Source organism: Aspergillus brunneoviolaceus, assembly GCF_003184695.1.
Source record: "Aspergillus brunneoviolaceus CBS 621.78 unplaced genomic scaffold BO95scaffold_69, whole genome shotgun sequence".
Lineage (NCBI taxonomy): Eukaryota > Fungi > Ascomycota > Eurotiomycetes > Eurotiales > Aspergillaceae > Aspergillus > Aspergillus brunneoviolaceus.
In genome coordinates, this window is record NW_020290799.1 from 195,174 (window position 1) to 211,378 (window position 16,205).

At 52.5% G+C, this 16,205-nt stretch overlaps 7 protein-coding genes across 7 annotated transcripts; 5 read left to right on the plus strand and 2 right to left on the minus strand.

Moving 5' to 3' along the window:
* Nucleotides 1-372: 372 nt before the first annotated feature.
* Nucleotides 373-2,381, plus strand: BO95DRAFT_476084 (uncharacterized protein; the record flags this gene model as incomplete). Its single annotated transcript, XM_025589902.1, has 7 exons — nucleotides 373-493; nucleotides 549-747; nucleotides 796-915; nucleotides 978-1,016; nucleotides 1,039-1,128; nucleotides 1,199-1,770; nucleotides 1,864-2,381. 7 exons carry the CDS (start codon nucleotides 373-375, stop codon nucleotides 2,379-2,381), a joined length of 1,659 nt encoding a protein of 552 aa, XP_025438682.1.
* A 397-nt stretch (nucleotides 2,382-2,778) lies between these two features.
* Nucleotides 2,779-4,054, plus strand: BO95DRAFT_371523 (aromatic alcohol reductase; the record flags this gene model as incomplete). The annotated part of the gene is made up of 4 exons (XM_025582963.1): nucleotides 2,779-2,874; nucleotides 2,937-3,221; nucleotides 3,370-3,717; nucleotides 3,794-4,054. The coding sequence occupies 4 exons, from the start codon at nucleotides 2,779-2,781 to the stop codon at nucleotides 4,052-4,054; spliced, it is 990 nt and encodes a 329-aa protein (XP_025438683.1).
* An 18-nt stretch (nucleotides 4,055-4,072) lies between these two features.
* BO95DRAFT_421317 (carbon-nitrogen hydrolase family protein) lies at nucleotides 4,073-5,406 on the minus strand (the record flags this gene model as incomplete). The annotated part of the gene is made up of 3 exons (XM_025584558.1): nucleotides 4,073-4,618; nucleotides 4,691-5,136; nucleotides 5,228-5,406. The coding sequence occupies 3 exons, from the start codon at nucleotides 5,404-5,406 to the stop codon at nucleotides 4,278-4,280; spliced, it is 966 nt and encodes a 321-aa protein (XP_025438684.1). The 3' UTR covers nucleotides 4,073-4,277.
* A 186-nt stretch (nucleotides 5,407-5,592) lies between these two features.
* Nucleotides 5,593-8,131, minus strand: BO95DRAFT_476086 (uncharacterized protein; the record flags this gene model as incomplete). The annotated part of the gene is made up of 8 exons (XM_025589903.1): nucleotides 5,593-5,758; nucleotides 5,990-6,598; nucleotides 6,663-6,828; nucleotides 6,877-6,938; nucleotides 6,959-7,034; nucleotides 7,101-7,843; nucleotides 7,905-7,984; nucleotides 8,063-8,131. The coding sequence occupies 8 exons, from the start codon at nucleotides 8,129-8,131 to the stop codon at nucleotides 5,593-5,595; spliced, it is 1,971 nt and encodes a 656-aa protein (XP_025438685.1).
* Nucleotides 8,132-10,992: 2,861 nt separating this feature from the next.
* On the plus strand, nucleotides 10,993-11,547 carry BO95DRAFT_435185 (uncharacterized protein; the record flags this gene model as incomplete). Its single annotated transcript, XM_025585171.1, has 1 exon — nucleotides 10,993-11,547. The coding sequence occupies one exon, from the start codon at nucleotides 10,993-10,995 to the stop codon at nucleotides 11,545-11,547; it is 555 nt and encodes a 184-aa protein (XP_025438686.1).
* Nucleotides 11,548-11,743: 196 nt separating this feature from the next.
* Nucleotides 11,744-12,196, plus strand: BO95DRAFT_435186 (terpene synthase family protein; the record flags this gene model as incomplete). The annotated part of the gene is made up of 1 exon (XM_025585172.1): nucleotides 11,744-12,196. One exon carries the CDS (start codon nucleotides 11,744-11,746, stop codon nucleotides 12,194-12,196), a length of 453 nt encoding a protein of 150 aa, XP_025438687.1.
* A 763-nt stretch (nucleotides 12,197-12,959) lies between these two features.
* Nucleotides 12,960-15,923, plus strand: BO95DRAFT_517402 (S9 family peptidase; the record flags this gene model as incomplete). Its single annotated transcript, XM_025591897.1, has 2 exons — nucleotides 12,960-14,929; nucleotides 15,800-15,923. The coding sequence occupies 2 exons, from the start codon at nucleotides 12,960-12,962 to the stop codon at nucleotides 15,921-15,923; spliced, it is 2,094 nt and encodes a 697-aa protein (XP_025438688.1).
* Between the last annotated feature and the right edge of the window lie 282 nt (nucleotides 15,924-16,205).

Genomic DNA, 16,205 nt, shown 5'->3' on the forward strand with positions numbered 1-16,205 from the left:
TTGAATAGGAAAGAGCCATCGCCATTTGCTCTTTCAGCAAGAATTGTTGCTTCCTCGATGTCAACACTAAGTCATCGATACCTAAGTCCATGGACCAGCTTGCAATACACGTCGATGGGCTTCGAGGAGAGAGGGATATGACAGGTACGGAGACCTCAACCAAAATTTGCAACTGCAACCAAGGGCCCACAGAACAAAGTCAATCATTCAAGAAATAAGCGGCGAGTAGATCACATTCTACTGGTCATCGCAGGACGAAAGCTCAGGTCACAAAAGTGCCTTTTCGTGCAAGCATCTCGAAGGACATATAAGACAAGCTTCCGTCCATCCTCCATAGCATATCATCCACAAACAAGTAAAGCCACCGTTATGATGTCCTCTACCACTGTTCTACTTGACCGAAATCTATTCACTCTTTCTTATGATAGTCTTTCAGAAGTGGAGAGAACCCGGATGAGCTATCTCCGAGCTCGAAGCATCACGAGATACCATGGTGGGACGAGCATCCAATTGCAACTGTTTCACTACACTGACTGGCACTACTCTAGGCTTCGCGCCAAACGATATTCTACGCCTAACACCCAAGTTCTGGGCCTTTCACCATGATGATATTTGCGCTTTTGATATTTCCGCGTTCTCACTCATTACCATCCAATGCAACCTCGTCGCCGGTACCTTGGCTGCCTATGCCAAGAAGAAGACCGAGTACCAAAATCTTGTCAAACATGTGCTGAGCTTTGACGTTCAGTGAGTTCTTGACCCAGCGATAGACTCATTCAATGACCAATTCGTCAGAGGGCAGTATATGCTTACCGAGCTAGGCCATGGCCTCGATGCCAAGCATCTAGAGACGACAGCAACCTTATTGCCAGACGGTAGTTTCGATCTACACACTCCTCACTTGCACGCGGCCAAGTAAGTTACATCCACTCAAAACCCCCCTGCACCGATGGCACAAAAATCTAAAAATTGCTCAGGTACATGCCTCCTACATCACCGGTAGAGGGATTCCCACAGTTTGGCCTCGTCTATGGCCAGACTTATAGTGGAGAACGAAGATCGAGGCGTGCGGCCTTTTGTTGTCTGGCTGAACAACGGCCGGGAAATGTGCCCTGGCGTTACATGCAGGTACGTGCTAGCCTCCTAAGTCTCCCAAATCATCATTAGGATGACCGGTCTCATCCATATTTGCGCGTAGAGTGCTTCCCCGTCGAGCCGGCTCCAAGCCCCTCGACCATTCGATCACCAGCTTCAACCACGTTCGTCTCCCAGCATCTGCGCTGCTGGGCTCTCTCGCCAAGCCGGACGATCCCCGCCAGAACTTCCTGCACGTCATCTCACGGATTAGGGTCGGCACGATGGCCATCTCGACCACCCTCCTCCCGATTCTCAAGCGCTGTGCGTTTGTGGCGGGGAAGTACAGCCTCCGCCGTTGCATCACCAACCCTGAAGGCAGTCTCATCTCGATATTCACCTTTCGGACCCAACAGAAACCCATTCTGCACGCGCTGGCCCAGATCGCCGTCTTCGAGGCCTGGATCCCCCAGTGCATTGCACAGTACACAGACCCAACCCTCGCAGGCCCTGTCCGCCACGCACTCGGCGTCTGCGTCAAGGCCGTCCTATCCAAGGCGGTCCAGCACAGCGGGTTCCACCTCGCCGAGCGCTGCGGCGCCCAGGGGCTGTACGAGTACAACCACATTGTCGAATCGCAGCTCGAAAGCCGAGGGATTGCTGTCTCGGAGGGGGATACACTGGTTCCGAGTATTCGTATGTTGGCCCCAGTGCCCCGAACCCAAGCTCACCTATCACCATAGTCTCCCATTACCTGTCAAGAAACTAACACAAATTATGACAATATAGGCCTAACAACCGAACTCCTCCTGAACCGCTACGCAGTGCCCCAGCCCAGGCACCCTGCCACTCTTCTAGCCCAGCACGAGACCGGCCTGCTAGCTGCCGCCCGCACGCGCCTCCACACAATGTCCGACGGCCACCGCGGCGCCGATTACAACCGCGTGCTCCTGCCCCAGTGCCTGCCTATCGTCGAGGCGATCGGCCAGCGCATGGCCTACGAGGCAGCGCTGGATGCCGGTGTTGAACCGAATCTTCTGGCGCTGTACGAGGCGGGGGTGGTGTTGCAGGATCCGGCGTGGTATGCGGAGCACTGCGGGCTATCACGTGGGGCGCAACTGGACCAGGAGCGGCGGGCGCTGGATGCGCTGGAGCCTAGGGTTGAGGAGCTGCTGGACGGGCTGGGGGTGGAGCGGTTTTGCACCGCGCCGATTCTTTCGGCGGAGCAGATGGAAAGGTTTGTGGCGGGGTTGCCGACTTTTGGGGAGGACGGGAACAGGGAGAAGCAGAGGGAGAGTCGGCTATGACTTGGTCGTATCTGCTTCGCTTGGGTTTCCAATGAGCAAAAAAGGGCGATTTATCTGGGGTATTTCTGAGCCCAGGGACAAAGCAGGGTGTGCTCATGAAGCATGCAGCCGAAAAGCCATCTATCTGTAGCATGCAGCACGGATGCTAACCCTAATTGTCGGGGTTGCCCCGCTGGGCTCTCGCCACAAGATCGTTCGATCAAGTGATGCAAAAGCAATCAACCGGGTCACTTGTTTTGCTGAGCTTTCATGGCGGAATGATCGCCGGTATGCTCGTTCAAGATATGCTTGTCACCGCCAAGTCGCCAAAGTTAACAGGATATTCTACGGCTATAAATGCACTCGCATCGCCCCCAGAGCAATCCACATCCAGTCCACCGATACCCTTGCGATCAAAATGTCTACCACCATGAAAGTTGCTATAGTCGGAGCCAGCGGCGATACAGGTCAATCGATCGTGAATGCGCTTCTAAGCTCCTCCACCCCGAAATTTGTAACACGATCCGCACACCCATACATCATTCCACCACCCTCTAACAACAATCATACCAACAGGAAATTACCGCCCTCACAAGACCACAATCCCTCAACAAACCCACCAACCTCGCCCTCCAAAGCCGGGGCGTCCGAATCGTCCCCGCGGACCTCCGCGGCCCCATCGCCCCCCTTATCACCCTCCTCCAGGACATCGACATCGTCATCTCAGCCATCCATTTCAACGCGCTCGCCGACGAAACCCCCCTCGCCGACGCCGCCAAAGCCGCCGGCGTCAAGCGATTCGTGCAGTCCGCGCTGATGATCATCATCCCGCCCAGGGGGGTGGTGGATTTCCGCGAAAAGGTGCGTCGTGCGCGAGCCTCACCCGAACCCAACCCATGCATTCCCCCCCTCTTCCACTATCACATCACACCACCAACGCAGCCAAAATCCCCAATCCAACCACAATCACAGTCCAAAATACTAACAACCTCCCCCCTCAAAACAAAAGAAGGAAGAAAACCTGCACTACATCCAAAAACTCCGTCTGCCGTACACCTACATCGACGCCGGCTGGTGGCACCAACTGAGCCTCCCGCGCCTGCCCTCGGGCCGCGTCGACCATCTCCTGCCCCCCGCAGCCCAGCACGACGGCTTCCCGCTGGGGCGCGATGGGAACGTGCCGACGGCGCTGGCGGACCTGCGCGACGTGGGGCGCTACGTCGCGCGGATCATCGCCGATCCGCGGACCTTGAATCGGCGGGTGCATGTGTACAATGAGGTGTATACGCTGAATCGGGTGTGTGAGGTGGTGGAGCGCGTGAGTGGGGAGAAGCTGGAGCGGAGATATGTGAGTCGAGTCCTTTTTTGGTTATACCGTTCTAGGTTGGAGGGGTAGGGAGGAGCTGACGTTGGGGTTGAACTAGGTATCCGAGGCGGAGGCGCGGGATGCGGTGGATAAGGCGCGGATGAGGCTGGCCCACAGCCCCGGGGATACCGGTGCCTTGCTGGCGCATGTTGCGGCGCAGTTGTTTTATTCTTGGGGGATCAGGGGGGATAATACTCCTGAGAATGCTGAGTACTTGGGGTACTTGAGTGGGAAGGACTTGTATCCGGATTTCGAGTATGTTTCTTTCGAGGAGTATATCAGGGAAGTCCATAGAGGGGAAGTGGAGGGGGTTTATCAGAGTAGGTGAGGGTGTGGCTGAATGGCTAGATTCTTGATGTTGCCAGAATTGAAAATATATACACAGCCGTGGGGAGTGAGAGCTCGCCTGTCTTGTAGAGTACAGGCGACAGAAAGCAGAGCTGAAGACGAAGAAATACAGGATGCATGCCAAGCCTCGACCGACTGAAAGCAAGATTGGACAGTACATGGTCTTGACCACCCATTCTTCACCACCCCGTCAACGTCTACCTCTACTCCCTTACGTGGCGTCCGTCTCGCGACCCCACCCCCAACCACAGCAAATCCGGTCGGCTATAATGCCCACAGACATCGACAAAGGCTCTCGTCCGCTGAATCGGCCCATCCAGGTCCAAGTCCGCGTAGATGATCCCCTCCTCCGTGCTGGGGATGGGCGCCGAAAGCAGGCGGCCATCGGGCCCGAAGATCGCCGAACTGCCGCCTCCGGGGGTGCTCATCATGCTCCCCGTGGCGGTCTGCATCTTGTCAATCCCGGCCTGGCTGATGACGGCGGTGGTGTGCAGCACGTAGGACTGGGATTCGATTGCGTAGGTGCGGGCGAGGGCGATGGTTCCTGCAATCGATTCGCGATGTTAGCCGATACTGAGTGGGAAGGAAGTGGTCCCAATGGGGAAAGGGGAAGTACCCTCGCGCGACATGCTATACAAACACTCCTCTTTATTGTCCGCGTCGAACAGCGGCGGCCAGGCGGCGACGTGGATCTGCTCGCGCTGCGCATACGTGTGGTACTTGAGGAGGGGCTGGATGTGCTCCCAGCACGAGAGGGCGCCGACGCGCCCGGCAGCGGTGGTGTCAACCACGCTGTTGAGGCAGTCGCCGAACGAGTCGCCGAAGATGGTCCGTTCCATGTGCGTGGCTTTGATCTTCTTGCGCAGCGCGAGGATCTTCCCGTCCGAGTCGACGATCGCCTGCGCGATGTACAGGGAGTGGTGGATGTGCTCCGAGAAGCCCAGCACCACGGCGATCTTGTGCTCCGCCGCGCAGCGCTGGATCGTCGCCATCTGCGGGGAGTCGACCTTCAAGGAGTTTTGGATGTACAGAGATGAAAGGTTCATGTCGACGGGGCGGGACCTAGAAGGATTTGTAGGAGTGCTTGCGTCAGGTTTGAGTGCCAGTTTGTTGGGGGAGATCGGGTTAGGGCAGGGCGAAGGGCTTGCCTTACCAGATCCAAGCAGGATATCCCGGGATCCAGCATTCGGGGAAGCTGATCAACTGCGCGCCCTTTTTGGCGGCTTCAGCAATCAGAGTACATGTCTTCGCGACCGTTGCGTCGAGATCCAGCCACACCGGTTCGGCTTGGGTGACGGCGACGCGGACTGTTGAGGTGGCAGGGGCGCGCATGATGAGGTTATTGTGGTGCTGGATTTCTGGATGAGTACTGTGTGGGAGAGCTTCAGAAGCTCCGGTGCTGGAAGGTTAAAGTATGCGCACTTTCAAGCTTCACTCAGCGCAAGCAGAGCAGAGACGGCGATAACTTTAATCAAGTGTTATGACTGTTGCAGCTCGTTCAGATAGCTTCTTATCAGATTATTGCGGGATTATCGAGGCGGAATTTGTCTTCCGCCGCTTGACCCCGCCCAATTTTTGGCGAACTGTCAGACCACTTGAAGATGACCTTCTGGTCCTGATAAAACCACCCCAATGGCCGACGCGCTTGAGCAGGCTGAGAGCCGAAGGTACACCTAATTTAGAGCTGGTGGTCGTAAGAACGGATATTTAATAATTGTGGCGCGTCGGAAGTTGAAGTCCAATGGAGATGATATGCGAGATTGAATCACTGAGGAAATCGTGCTAGTAGTCTGTCATCCCAAACAAGTCGAAGCCGGACTCATGGAAGAGGTCCGGAAAGATGCTGGCGGTCCCTGTTTCTTCACTGTCAAATAAAGCCGTGTCCTCGTCCTCATGAGCCTCCTCCGCGGGCAACCATTCTGACTCAAGCTGTTCCTCTTCTGGCGCCTCCTCTCTCGGATTAGAGACAGCAGAAAACCCATGCTGCAAAGGCAAGGCCCCCATGACCTGCCATCTGCGCGCCAGCTGCCGCAAGAGACAAATCGCTCGCCTCGCTTTGACCCACCGCTGCTGCATCACCCACAGGACATGGAAACACACCCGAAACTGCGCAGTTGACGCGCTTCGTAGGGCCTGGTACGTCGAGGTCGCATTGCAGAGGTGCGTCACGGCGGCCGTGAGCACACTGTGAACCACGAACGGGGGCATGTGGTCGACCGGCGCGACCTTGCGGTACTCACGGAGGAGTCGGACAATCGACGCCGCGGCGGTGGACATGGCGCGAACGCATAGCTGGTACATGCTGCTTCGCTGGGTGGCTTGCTTGAGATACGGCCGGTGGATGAGGATATGCGACATGTGGTACGAGATGTGCAAGTAGATGATCGAGGGCACGATCGCACGGGTCCGGCCCAACTGGATTTGAGGGTCCACCTGTCGTCGAAAAGCGTACAATTGGTCCCGCGCATTCAACAAGATATGGGACTTTTGGGCGCTGCTCAGGCTTGTGAACTCGAACGAGTAGCTGGAGGTTCAAGTTGAATGAGTTCAAGTTCTGGGTGGGTCCTGCTTCTGGGGCGGAAACATACATTCTATCCATGTGCTGATCATGGATGAACCACAAGCGACATTGATGGTCAAAGGCTAGCTCGTCTAGAGAAGGTACGGGCCCAACGGTGCTGATAAAGAACTGGGTCTTGATCCGCCTCCATGGGAGCATACAGTTGCGTCCCAAAAGGGATGTTGCGATTCTGTCTCGGTGGCATCAGTTTGGAAGAATCGCATCGCGATGTTGCCTCTCACATACCGATCCATGAATACTGATGACCAGAGCGCTCTCAACTGAACGTGACGAGCGTGAACTTCTTGGTGTGAATTGATGGACTCAGCATCGGATAATTTGGTCTCCTGGGCCATGCTGACTGGTAGGCCTAGGTGTAGGGCCATGCTGGCACACATTGCTTCTCATGGTCATAGTTTGTCAGTTTGACATGAACCAGCCCACTGGAATCACTCAGTGCACTCACAGTTGTACATCCACGCCATGTTGTGTTCCTCGAGCCCCAGCTCCCGCCAGCACATGATAGATAAAGCCTGTACGGTATGAACACTCGGCGATTCTCGACAGTGCTGCATGACCATGGCGTCAACCACGGCTGCAGCCTCCTCGCCAACCGTCCTGCTCTTGGCATCATCCGAGTAAAGTGCGCCAGCGGCTAACGCAGCGGTCTTGATTAGTGTGAGGTCTGCGTTCAGGTGATCGCCGTGCAGCTTATTCAGAGTCTCCGTGTCGACGAACTGGTGAATGGGGTTGACGCATTGTGTGAACAAAGCGAGCAGGTAGCTTGTAGTACTTCGTATGTCCGTCCGGCTAGATCCGGAGGATTGTTCCCAGGAGCTTGGGCTAGGGATAGTCGTAGAAGGCATATGCTTCTGTCCACCCGTGCTTAGATCCTCCCAGTGGGAGACAGGGAAACAGAAATTTCCCGACGGTCCAATAAACGCTTCTTCCCCATTGCTTTCAATACTCATACGCCAGATCAGGGCGCTGACGTCTTCGATCGCAGTCGACATGTTGTCTGGTATAGCAGAAGCAACAGTAGCAGGATCTGCCGTATTGTTATGGGAATTCGCACAAGCCTCCTTGCGTCCGAGCCGGACGTTCTCGGTCAAAGTGACGGCGTTGACGGGTTGGGGTCGATGCAACTCCTCTTTGAGCATCGCGATCTGATCTTCCAGCCCCCTCACATAGTCCGCGTCAACTCTACGCCTGCCATGATGGAAAGATATGTTAGAACCGGGGCCGAAGACTATTCAATGGGGATGCAGACCTGTTGCGCTTTTCGGTATTGTACTGGCAAACTGCACGCTTGGTTATACACAACGAGCAAGCAGGACGCAAGCCATCACACTGGAGAAAGCTCCCTCATTACCAATCATTCACGGGGCTATTGAAGATGTGGCGTGAAGGCCGATTTGATGCTCTTACCTTGCGCTTCCGTCTGCGGCAGGTCTCACAGGCCACCGAGACGCGAGAATTTGAGCTATTGGAGTCCATAATGTGGGACTCGATAAGGCTCAAAGCTTGAGGCGGAATCTTCGTCGGTTTGAGGTCTTCTTCCTTCAGTGGTGACACATAGCAGTGTGGTATCAAGAAGGTGATTTTACAGTAACTTGATGGTTGATTTGTATGCAGAGAGGAAGAGGATGATAAGCGATGCTGGAATCACGTAAGGCAACGCGATAAGCGATAAGGAAGCAACTGCTGCCTGAATAGTAGGGCATAAAGCGCCAATCCACATACAGAATTCTGCCAGGCGGTGGGATCTGCTGCTGTGCCTGATCTCTCCAACCGTTCATCACTTTTGTAAAAAAAAAAAAAAGAAAAAGAAAAAAAAAGGGGAGAAAATAAATACCGTATTGTGATGGGATTATGAGTATTTGTTTCCATTCTAAGACTATAATAAACAAAAAATTAGTAAAGAATTTAAATAGTTTAAGCTTAAGATTTAATTTTCTGAAATATTTAGTTTAAGTGCCGCTTCCGATTCTCTAGGAACAATTGCTTTTCTTCAAACTTAGGAAGAATATATATGTCTGACTAATTCGGGCAATGAAAGAACCAGGAAACTGCTGGAGCGGGTGAAAACATGTGCGGTAGAAAGTGGTACTGAGCAAGAGTCAGCCAAACTTCCCGACTGTAAAACAGCCTGATAAACCCGATACCGGTTGTAGAAGCTGAAGCCCGAGGGTGGCAACATGAAGGACAACAAAAGACAAAAGCAACTCTGGACCTTTTATATCCCACTCACCATGGCGCAAGATAAGAGACTGCGTGGCCATACCGGCAAACAAACCAAAGACTGTGAAGTTTATAACCATTGTTGCAGATTAAGTGGTGGTATATTGCTAACACTGAACTGGGCTCTGCGAAGAGCTTCTATATTTTGAATTTTGTTTAAGGTCTTCTTTTGAACATGTTAAATGTGGAACGATGCAACCTTTTATTTTCCAGTTGAAGAAAGATACAAGGCCTAAGAACTGGGCTGTGTAGTGATTTTATGGCACTATTTTTGCCACTGCGTTCTATACAAGGAGGTGGAATGTTAACACTACTTGCTTTGGTGCGTTAAGATTGTCGTTTTTGCTACTATAATCAATCTACCGCCTTTATCTCCCCTTGCACTACTTCCATACCAGGAATGATCTGAGGGTCATCAGCAAATAATACTCAGAGAACAAAATAAAACCGGCAGATCTAAAACTTGGGAAAGAGACTCCACTGACAACTATGAGGGATCTAACTGAATACACAAGCCTACATGCAGCATATCTCTGAAGAATAGATAAATCCTCCTATCCTTGCAGAAATAACCACATGCATGAAGAAAGAAATCTCGATCGAAATTTGAAGTCGCACAACTCGATTAACTTTTCTTTTGGCAAGATCATAGGCAAGCAAAGAATGGGAAACTTTTCGCCACCGCGCTTCTCACGCGATACATGGAAACATGTAGTTGATATAATAGAGATTCATGATTTGCAAAGCGCTAGCTTTGCAACTCTGTAAGGGCCTGAACAAGGGTGGCGAACGATGATTGGCTGACTCTTCATACGGAATTAAACAATCTGATTGATTTTTTTAAATAGTAGTCACATGATTTCTATCTCTGAATTACGCTTCGCCGGATAGCCGGGGGGGGGGGTCTGAACGGAATGGCAAGGCCTTTTTCTAGCTGTAGATTTAGGTCGTAGGTCTAAATTAATAAAACATAGAAAGTATTAAAAAAGATAATTCAAAAGGTGCTTAAGAAGGTGCTTAAAAAGGTATTTAAAAAGGTGCTTGAAAAGGTGCTTAAGAAGGTGCTTAAAAAGGTATTTAAAAAGGTGCTTGAAAAGGTGCTTGAAAAGGTGCTTGAAAAGGTGCTTGAAAAGGTGCTTGAAAAGGTGCTTGAACAGATGTAAGTATAGGCCCCGCTAACGGCGCGTCGCAACGCCTTTGGCCAAGGGAGGAACCCGCAGGTCAGGCCCTCGTCAATTTCCAAGCTTTTATGCTCTTGATTCTACCTTATTGAAAGCCCCTATCAATCCTTAGTGAAGATGGAGTATTCTTTCAACTTTTCTGGGTCAACCTGAACATTATCTAGGAGCAGGGTCTGGTTTACAAGTTTTCGGGGCGCCTTTTTAATGTAATTCATCATTTTTGGGAGCGCGCTCGCAGCTGTCAAAGCATTCTCTTGAAATATGCAGCTGATGTGACGCCACAACCTTCCTTATTAGCCTCTTTACTTTCTACCTTCGTTGTTCCCATGGGGATCGAGTATTCGTTCGTTCCTTGGCGCCATACGCTAATCCTCTCGGATTGTCACTCGTCTGCTGATTCTGAATAGGAGGACAGAAGCTATATGATCGGTTTGTGAAGAAGTGACTATAGAACTTCCAATTGCCTGACTGTAAATCGTCTCCGGCATCGAAGATATTGTATCTCAGGCTTGAGAACTCGCCTCAGCAAGCGGGAGGGAACGGGTTGCTTCATATGCAAGCCATATAAGATGCTGAAGTCATGGTACAGAAGTATCTTACAGCAGATGAACACATCTAGGTAGATGCAGACTATGACATAGTACATTTTCATTGTCGGTATCTTCCTAATTAGATTACTTGTGCATGTAGCCATCTCCATACGTAACATCTCTTTAGAGGTGGGAGTGATCGACTCTCGGTGGCTGAAGAATCTCAGCATCACCAGGTGGCACAACTGAGAGTGATATCTCATAACACCTATCAATATAAAGGACTGAAGATGTACCTTGGTTTAGAGATTCCATCTCCGAACACGGCATCCAATCCTCTGCTTAACATCTCTCTTCACGAATGATCGGATTGTTCTTCTTGTTTGAAAATTGAAAACAGCTGATCATGGCGTCTCAAGCAGAAAATGCACAAGCTTTCTCAAACCTCTTTGCTGAAAACATATCAGTGCGAAATCTCAAACTTCCGCTCAGGACCTTACCAGGCAGCTTGCAGGTAAAGTCTTCTGGCCCGCACTTGCATCCGCTGCAAGAAAATCTAACCACCATCCAGCTTCAAGTTCCGTCATTGCCATCGGAGATTACGGCAAGAATAGTACCATATGACAATGGCAATGCGAACGACATTCCCCGTCTCATCAAATTGCTTCGTCTGTTACAGCCATGGGAGTCTGGCTGTTACCAGAGTCTCCTCACACAAGCAGGTGCTATGCTGAAATCGGTCACTGAGATGTTTCCTCTCAAACTTCCAAGTGATATACGATTGTGCCAGGCAGGCTGGCTTGCAATGTTTCTGATGGTTGATGATCTCCTGGAGTCAATCCCGTCGTCGGAATCTCAAGATTGTATTCTTGAGGCAATTGAAATGGTCAATGAATACCCCAGGGAAACCTCTATGAGTATTTTGTGCCTTAACCCAACACCAATTCGCAGCAAAAACTGATTCTCTTAGGCATTTCCTCTGGAAACGCAACCGCTTGCAAAATACACCATTCCCTCCGCGTTATATACACATGGTTTGAGGGGATTCTCGATCCTCATCTTCTCAACATGGTGACAAGAGAGATCATCAGCGTTCTCATTGGGTTTGCCATGGAAGCCCACTACAGGGGAAAAAAGTGTATAGACTTGGTTCGTACATGGCCGTTCGCACCAAGACAATCGGTATAGGTCCTTTCATGACTATGGCGATATGGGGCATTCTCGGACGTAAGATTGAGCACAAAGAGCTGAATGCCCTCATGGACAAGATTAAACATGTCGTTGGACTCCAGAATGATCTCATTGGGTTGGAAAAAGACATACGATCCGGAGAGTGCATGAATTCAGTTCTCATTTTGGCTCGCTCTGGTCAGGTCGGCGATGTTGTCAACGAACAGAAAACGATCCTCGCCCGTGCACAGAGAGTCTACGAAATGCACAACCAGTTGGTCATTGAGGCGGTGGAAATAGCTCGGAATTTCCTTTCGCGTCCAATCATTGATATGACATCGGAGGAAAAGGTCGCTGCAATGGAGACGATTCTTCTTGTCGCCCAACACCATCTGCATCGGTCCACCTCAGCAAAACGATATGACGTTGTCGACCAGTAATGAGAATGGAACGTGGGGTATGTCGATGGAAATTGCACTTTCGCCGGTGACTTACGATCAGCAGTATCGATGACTACCTCTTATACTAAGAATGCTTCAAGATTTGTCTGCTCATTACTCAAGTCCGACTTTATACAAAAATCCAGTTGTTCTCTAAAATTGCCAAATATCTTAGACAAGTAGGACCTTTCTCTCGCTTTCGGAAAATCTCGTAGAGTGATTGATCAGCCTCGCTATTTTCTTCAGGGATAAGATCACAGTCTTAAGAATCGCGTAGCCACTTTGTAGGAGATCAATTGTCAGAATGTTCTTTCGTACCTGTCTCCACAGAGCCAAGTGATAGGCCAACCCTTACAGGCTACCATTTTCGCGAGACCGTCATGCAGTACAGATGCATATCACATAGGGCCATTCTGAATCAAAATGCAGTACATCATGGACTATACTCCTCTGGCTGTTTGCTACAACATGCAAGCATATCTCGTGGGCTTTTGTCTCGGATTTCCATAGCAAAGTCAGATGCCGTGATGCTAGGCAGCAATCAGTCTAGCGCATGACGAGCTCACAGCCACCGATGCTTAATCATTAGTCTAATAGAAATAAGCACTAGCACACTAGCACTGCTATCACTATGACGATTCTAGTTAGGAAAAGCCTAAGATATCCGACCAAGGCTGCAAAATATTACATGTTTTATCTGCAGACGTGTTCCCACCCCACCACTGACCCTCGCTCACACCAGATACACTCACTCCAAGTCGTAATGGTCACCAATCCGAAGGACAAGCCCAAGGTGACTTTGGAGGCGTTAGCCGACCTCCAAGTCCCTCGCGATCTGTCCATCTCCCCGGACGGCACCAAGATCGCCTATACACTACAATCCTTCAGCAAGAGCGGCGAGCATGCCACCTCATCGATTTGGATTGCGAAAGTGGGCGAGGAGAATAGCAGTCGCCAGATCACCTCGGGCTTATTCCACGACGAACAGCCCCGATGGTCTCGAGTCGGGGCGACCATCGCCTTCAAATCGGATCGCCACCGGCCGGGCACCAGCTCCGCCATATATGTGTTGCCGGTCGACGAGGGCGGCGAGGCGTACCCCGTCACTCCGGTGGACCGCGAGAAGCCCATTGTAGCGTTCGAATGGGATGCTACCGGCACGAGGATTGCATACACCAGCGCAGACGAGAAAACAGACAACCAGGTGGCCAGGGAGAAAGCGAAAGATGATCCGACGGTCTGGGGGGAAGACGACGGGGAATATCTCCGCCTGAGGGTCGCTCGTGTATCCGACACCAGGCAAGTCACCACGATTGTCGCGGGTCGTCGCCATGTCCATGGCTTTTCGTGGAGCCCGGACGCCCAGCAGATCTGCTTCGTGGCGCACCAAGGGCCCGATATCAATTCCCCTGGGTTCCATGGCGCCGAGATCTGGATCACATCGACCCCTGGACTGGAGTCGTCGCAGCGGATGGCCCGATTCCCGGGACCGATCAGCCAGATTGCGTGGGGCAGCTGTGGCGTCTACTTCGTAGCCGGCCATGTCCCGACGCACTGCCTGACCTCCCTCTCGCTCTACGAACTGGATCTCGACCAGGGATCCTATGCAGAGCGCACCGAAGGCGATGCAGAGCACTGCTGCATCACAGTCCAAAAGAACAGCCAATCGCGCCTCTCCTGCCGGGTCCAGCGGTACCTGGCCGACGAGTTCTACTCGATCAACGACGACGGCACGCGGACCAAGGTCTACAGCGAAGAGTGCGAGATGACCTCGTTCGACCTCCTCCAGACGCCGGACAACAGCGCCATCCTAGCGATAACGAAGGGCGACGGGTCCCATCCCGAGGAGGTGTTTTCCGTGACGGCGTGGGCGGGCACCGTCCAGCTGTCCGCGCACAATTCCGCCCTCGCCGCGCTCCAGATCGCCAGGTCGTGGGCCATCGCCATGCACGCCGCGGATGGATACTACCTCGATGGAATGATCTACGTCCCCTTCACCTACAACCCCAAGGATGGGCCCCTGCCCACCATACTCATGCCGCACGGAGGCCCCTACTGGCGGATCACCACCGGGTTTGCGGTCTGCCACTGTCTCGAGGCTCCGGTCCTGGTGTCCATGGGCTACGCGGTCCTGTGTCCCAACTACCGCGGGGGGAGCGGTCGCGGGGAAACCCACGCGGCGTATGCTCGAGGCGGGGTGGGCACCGCCGACTACACCGACTGCATTGATATTCTGCGATACAGTATCTCCCAAGGCTGGGTGGACCCTGCCCGGGTGGTCATCGGCGGGTGGTCGCAGGGCGGCTTCCTGTCGTATCTGGCCATCACCCGCGAGGCGTTTCACTTCCGCGGCGCCATCTGTGGGGCGGGGATATCAGAATGGGACTCGATGGCGATGTCCAGTGATGCGTACTGGATGCAGGGGGAGGTGGCCGGCGGGGCGCCGTGGGATGTGGATGATGATGCCGCCGCCGTCACGCCGGATCCAGACTCGACGAGCGCGGCTAAGAAATGGATTAGTGACACCCACGGTCGGCGGGGCAGCGCACTCTGGCACATGCGGAACGTGACGACGCCCGTCTTGATCCTGCATGGTGAGAACGACGTGCGGGTGCCGGTCGCCCAGGCCATCGCCTTCTATCGCGCGTGTGTCCGCAACGGTGTGCCGGTCGAGATGGTGACGTACCCTCGCGAAGGACACTTTGTTGTGGAACGGAGACATCTGCTGGACATGTGGGCGCGGATGAGGAGGTTCTGTTATCGAAACTTGCAGGGAGTGACGCTGGGAATGCATGAAGGGGGGGGGGGGACGAAAGAGATAAATACTGGGTGAGACCATCAGAAAAGAAAGTAAATGAATAGACGACTGCAAAGAATTGAGAGCAACCCTACCTTATCCCCTACATAGCCCTAAATGAAGCATCCCTTAATCCCCACAACCCATCTTGACTGGAATTCACCCCCTCCACCTTCCGCAGAAGATCCCTCCGATCCGCCCGCCGGCTTTTTTTTCACCGAAGCAGGTTCCGTGCTTCCGCGACTCCTTGGCCCTACATGCTAAAGCTGGGCTCACTTAAGGGTATTAGTTAACTTGTCGTGCCCGAAATAGCCGAGACACGCTCCCGAGTCACGGACCGAGTCAATCGGAAAAGCAACGGGTCCACTCCGTGCTTCGATGGACAATAGGGAGTAGAGTCCTAAACGAACCCAAGTAGACTCTCAACCCAGCACCAATCCCAAAACAACCCCCCCCACCCCCCCCAACCCAAGAAGAACCCATTGTAGCACCACGATCAACCAACCAGTTAAGCCTGCATTGTGTTCGACGAACATATGCATAGGCCCATCAATCGCGACGACTCTGGCATGTCTGTCCCTATCACGTGACACCCCATCAATCTCGATGCTCTCCACTCAATCTCTTGCCCCTCCTTGCTTCCCAGAGGACGAACGCAATTGTAAGATGTCCAGAGCCGATAGAGTCACAGGTGCGTTTCCGAGTCTCGACTGATGTCGATGTCCATGCATCACCGTGTGAGGTCCGTGGATTGTAGCGACTACTTTATTTTCGAAGATAAACTTGAAACACCCTGTCCGGAACAGGAACACGGTAGTCGAAGGGGAGCACTATATATATCGGCAGAAGTACCAAGAACAAGCGACGTTCAAAGGATCTGCGTCGATCGATAAGGGGTTCATCTGCGAAGCGGTCAATAGGGCGGAGTAATCCGGCCTCGTGCCGCAACGCGGTTACCAGGCTGCTTCAACATGTTGATAATTCAGTTGGTTACCACCACCAAGAAAATCGAGAACACGTTCCAGCACCTTACATCTGAGGCTTTAGAACCGTTGGCAGGATCCCTACCTAGCACAAGGGGGATCATCTGTTAGAAGTATTCTCTTGTTCTTTCTAGGAAACTTCTTTCGACACACAGAGGTCCGGGCGAGTACATTGCATCCTTTGCATCACGATGTGTACCTCCCATCTCCCTACATCTACGATGAGAAC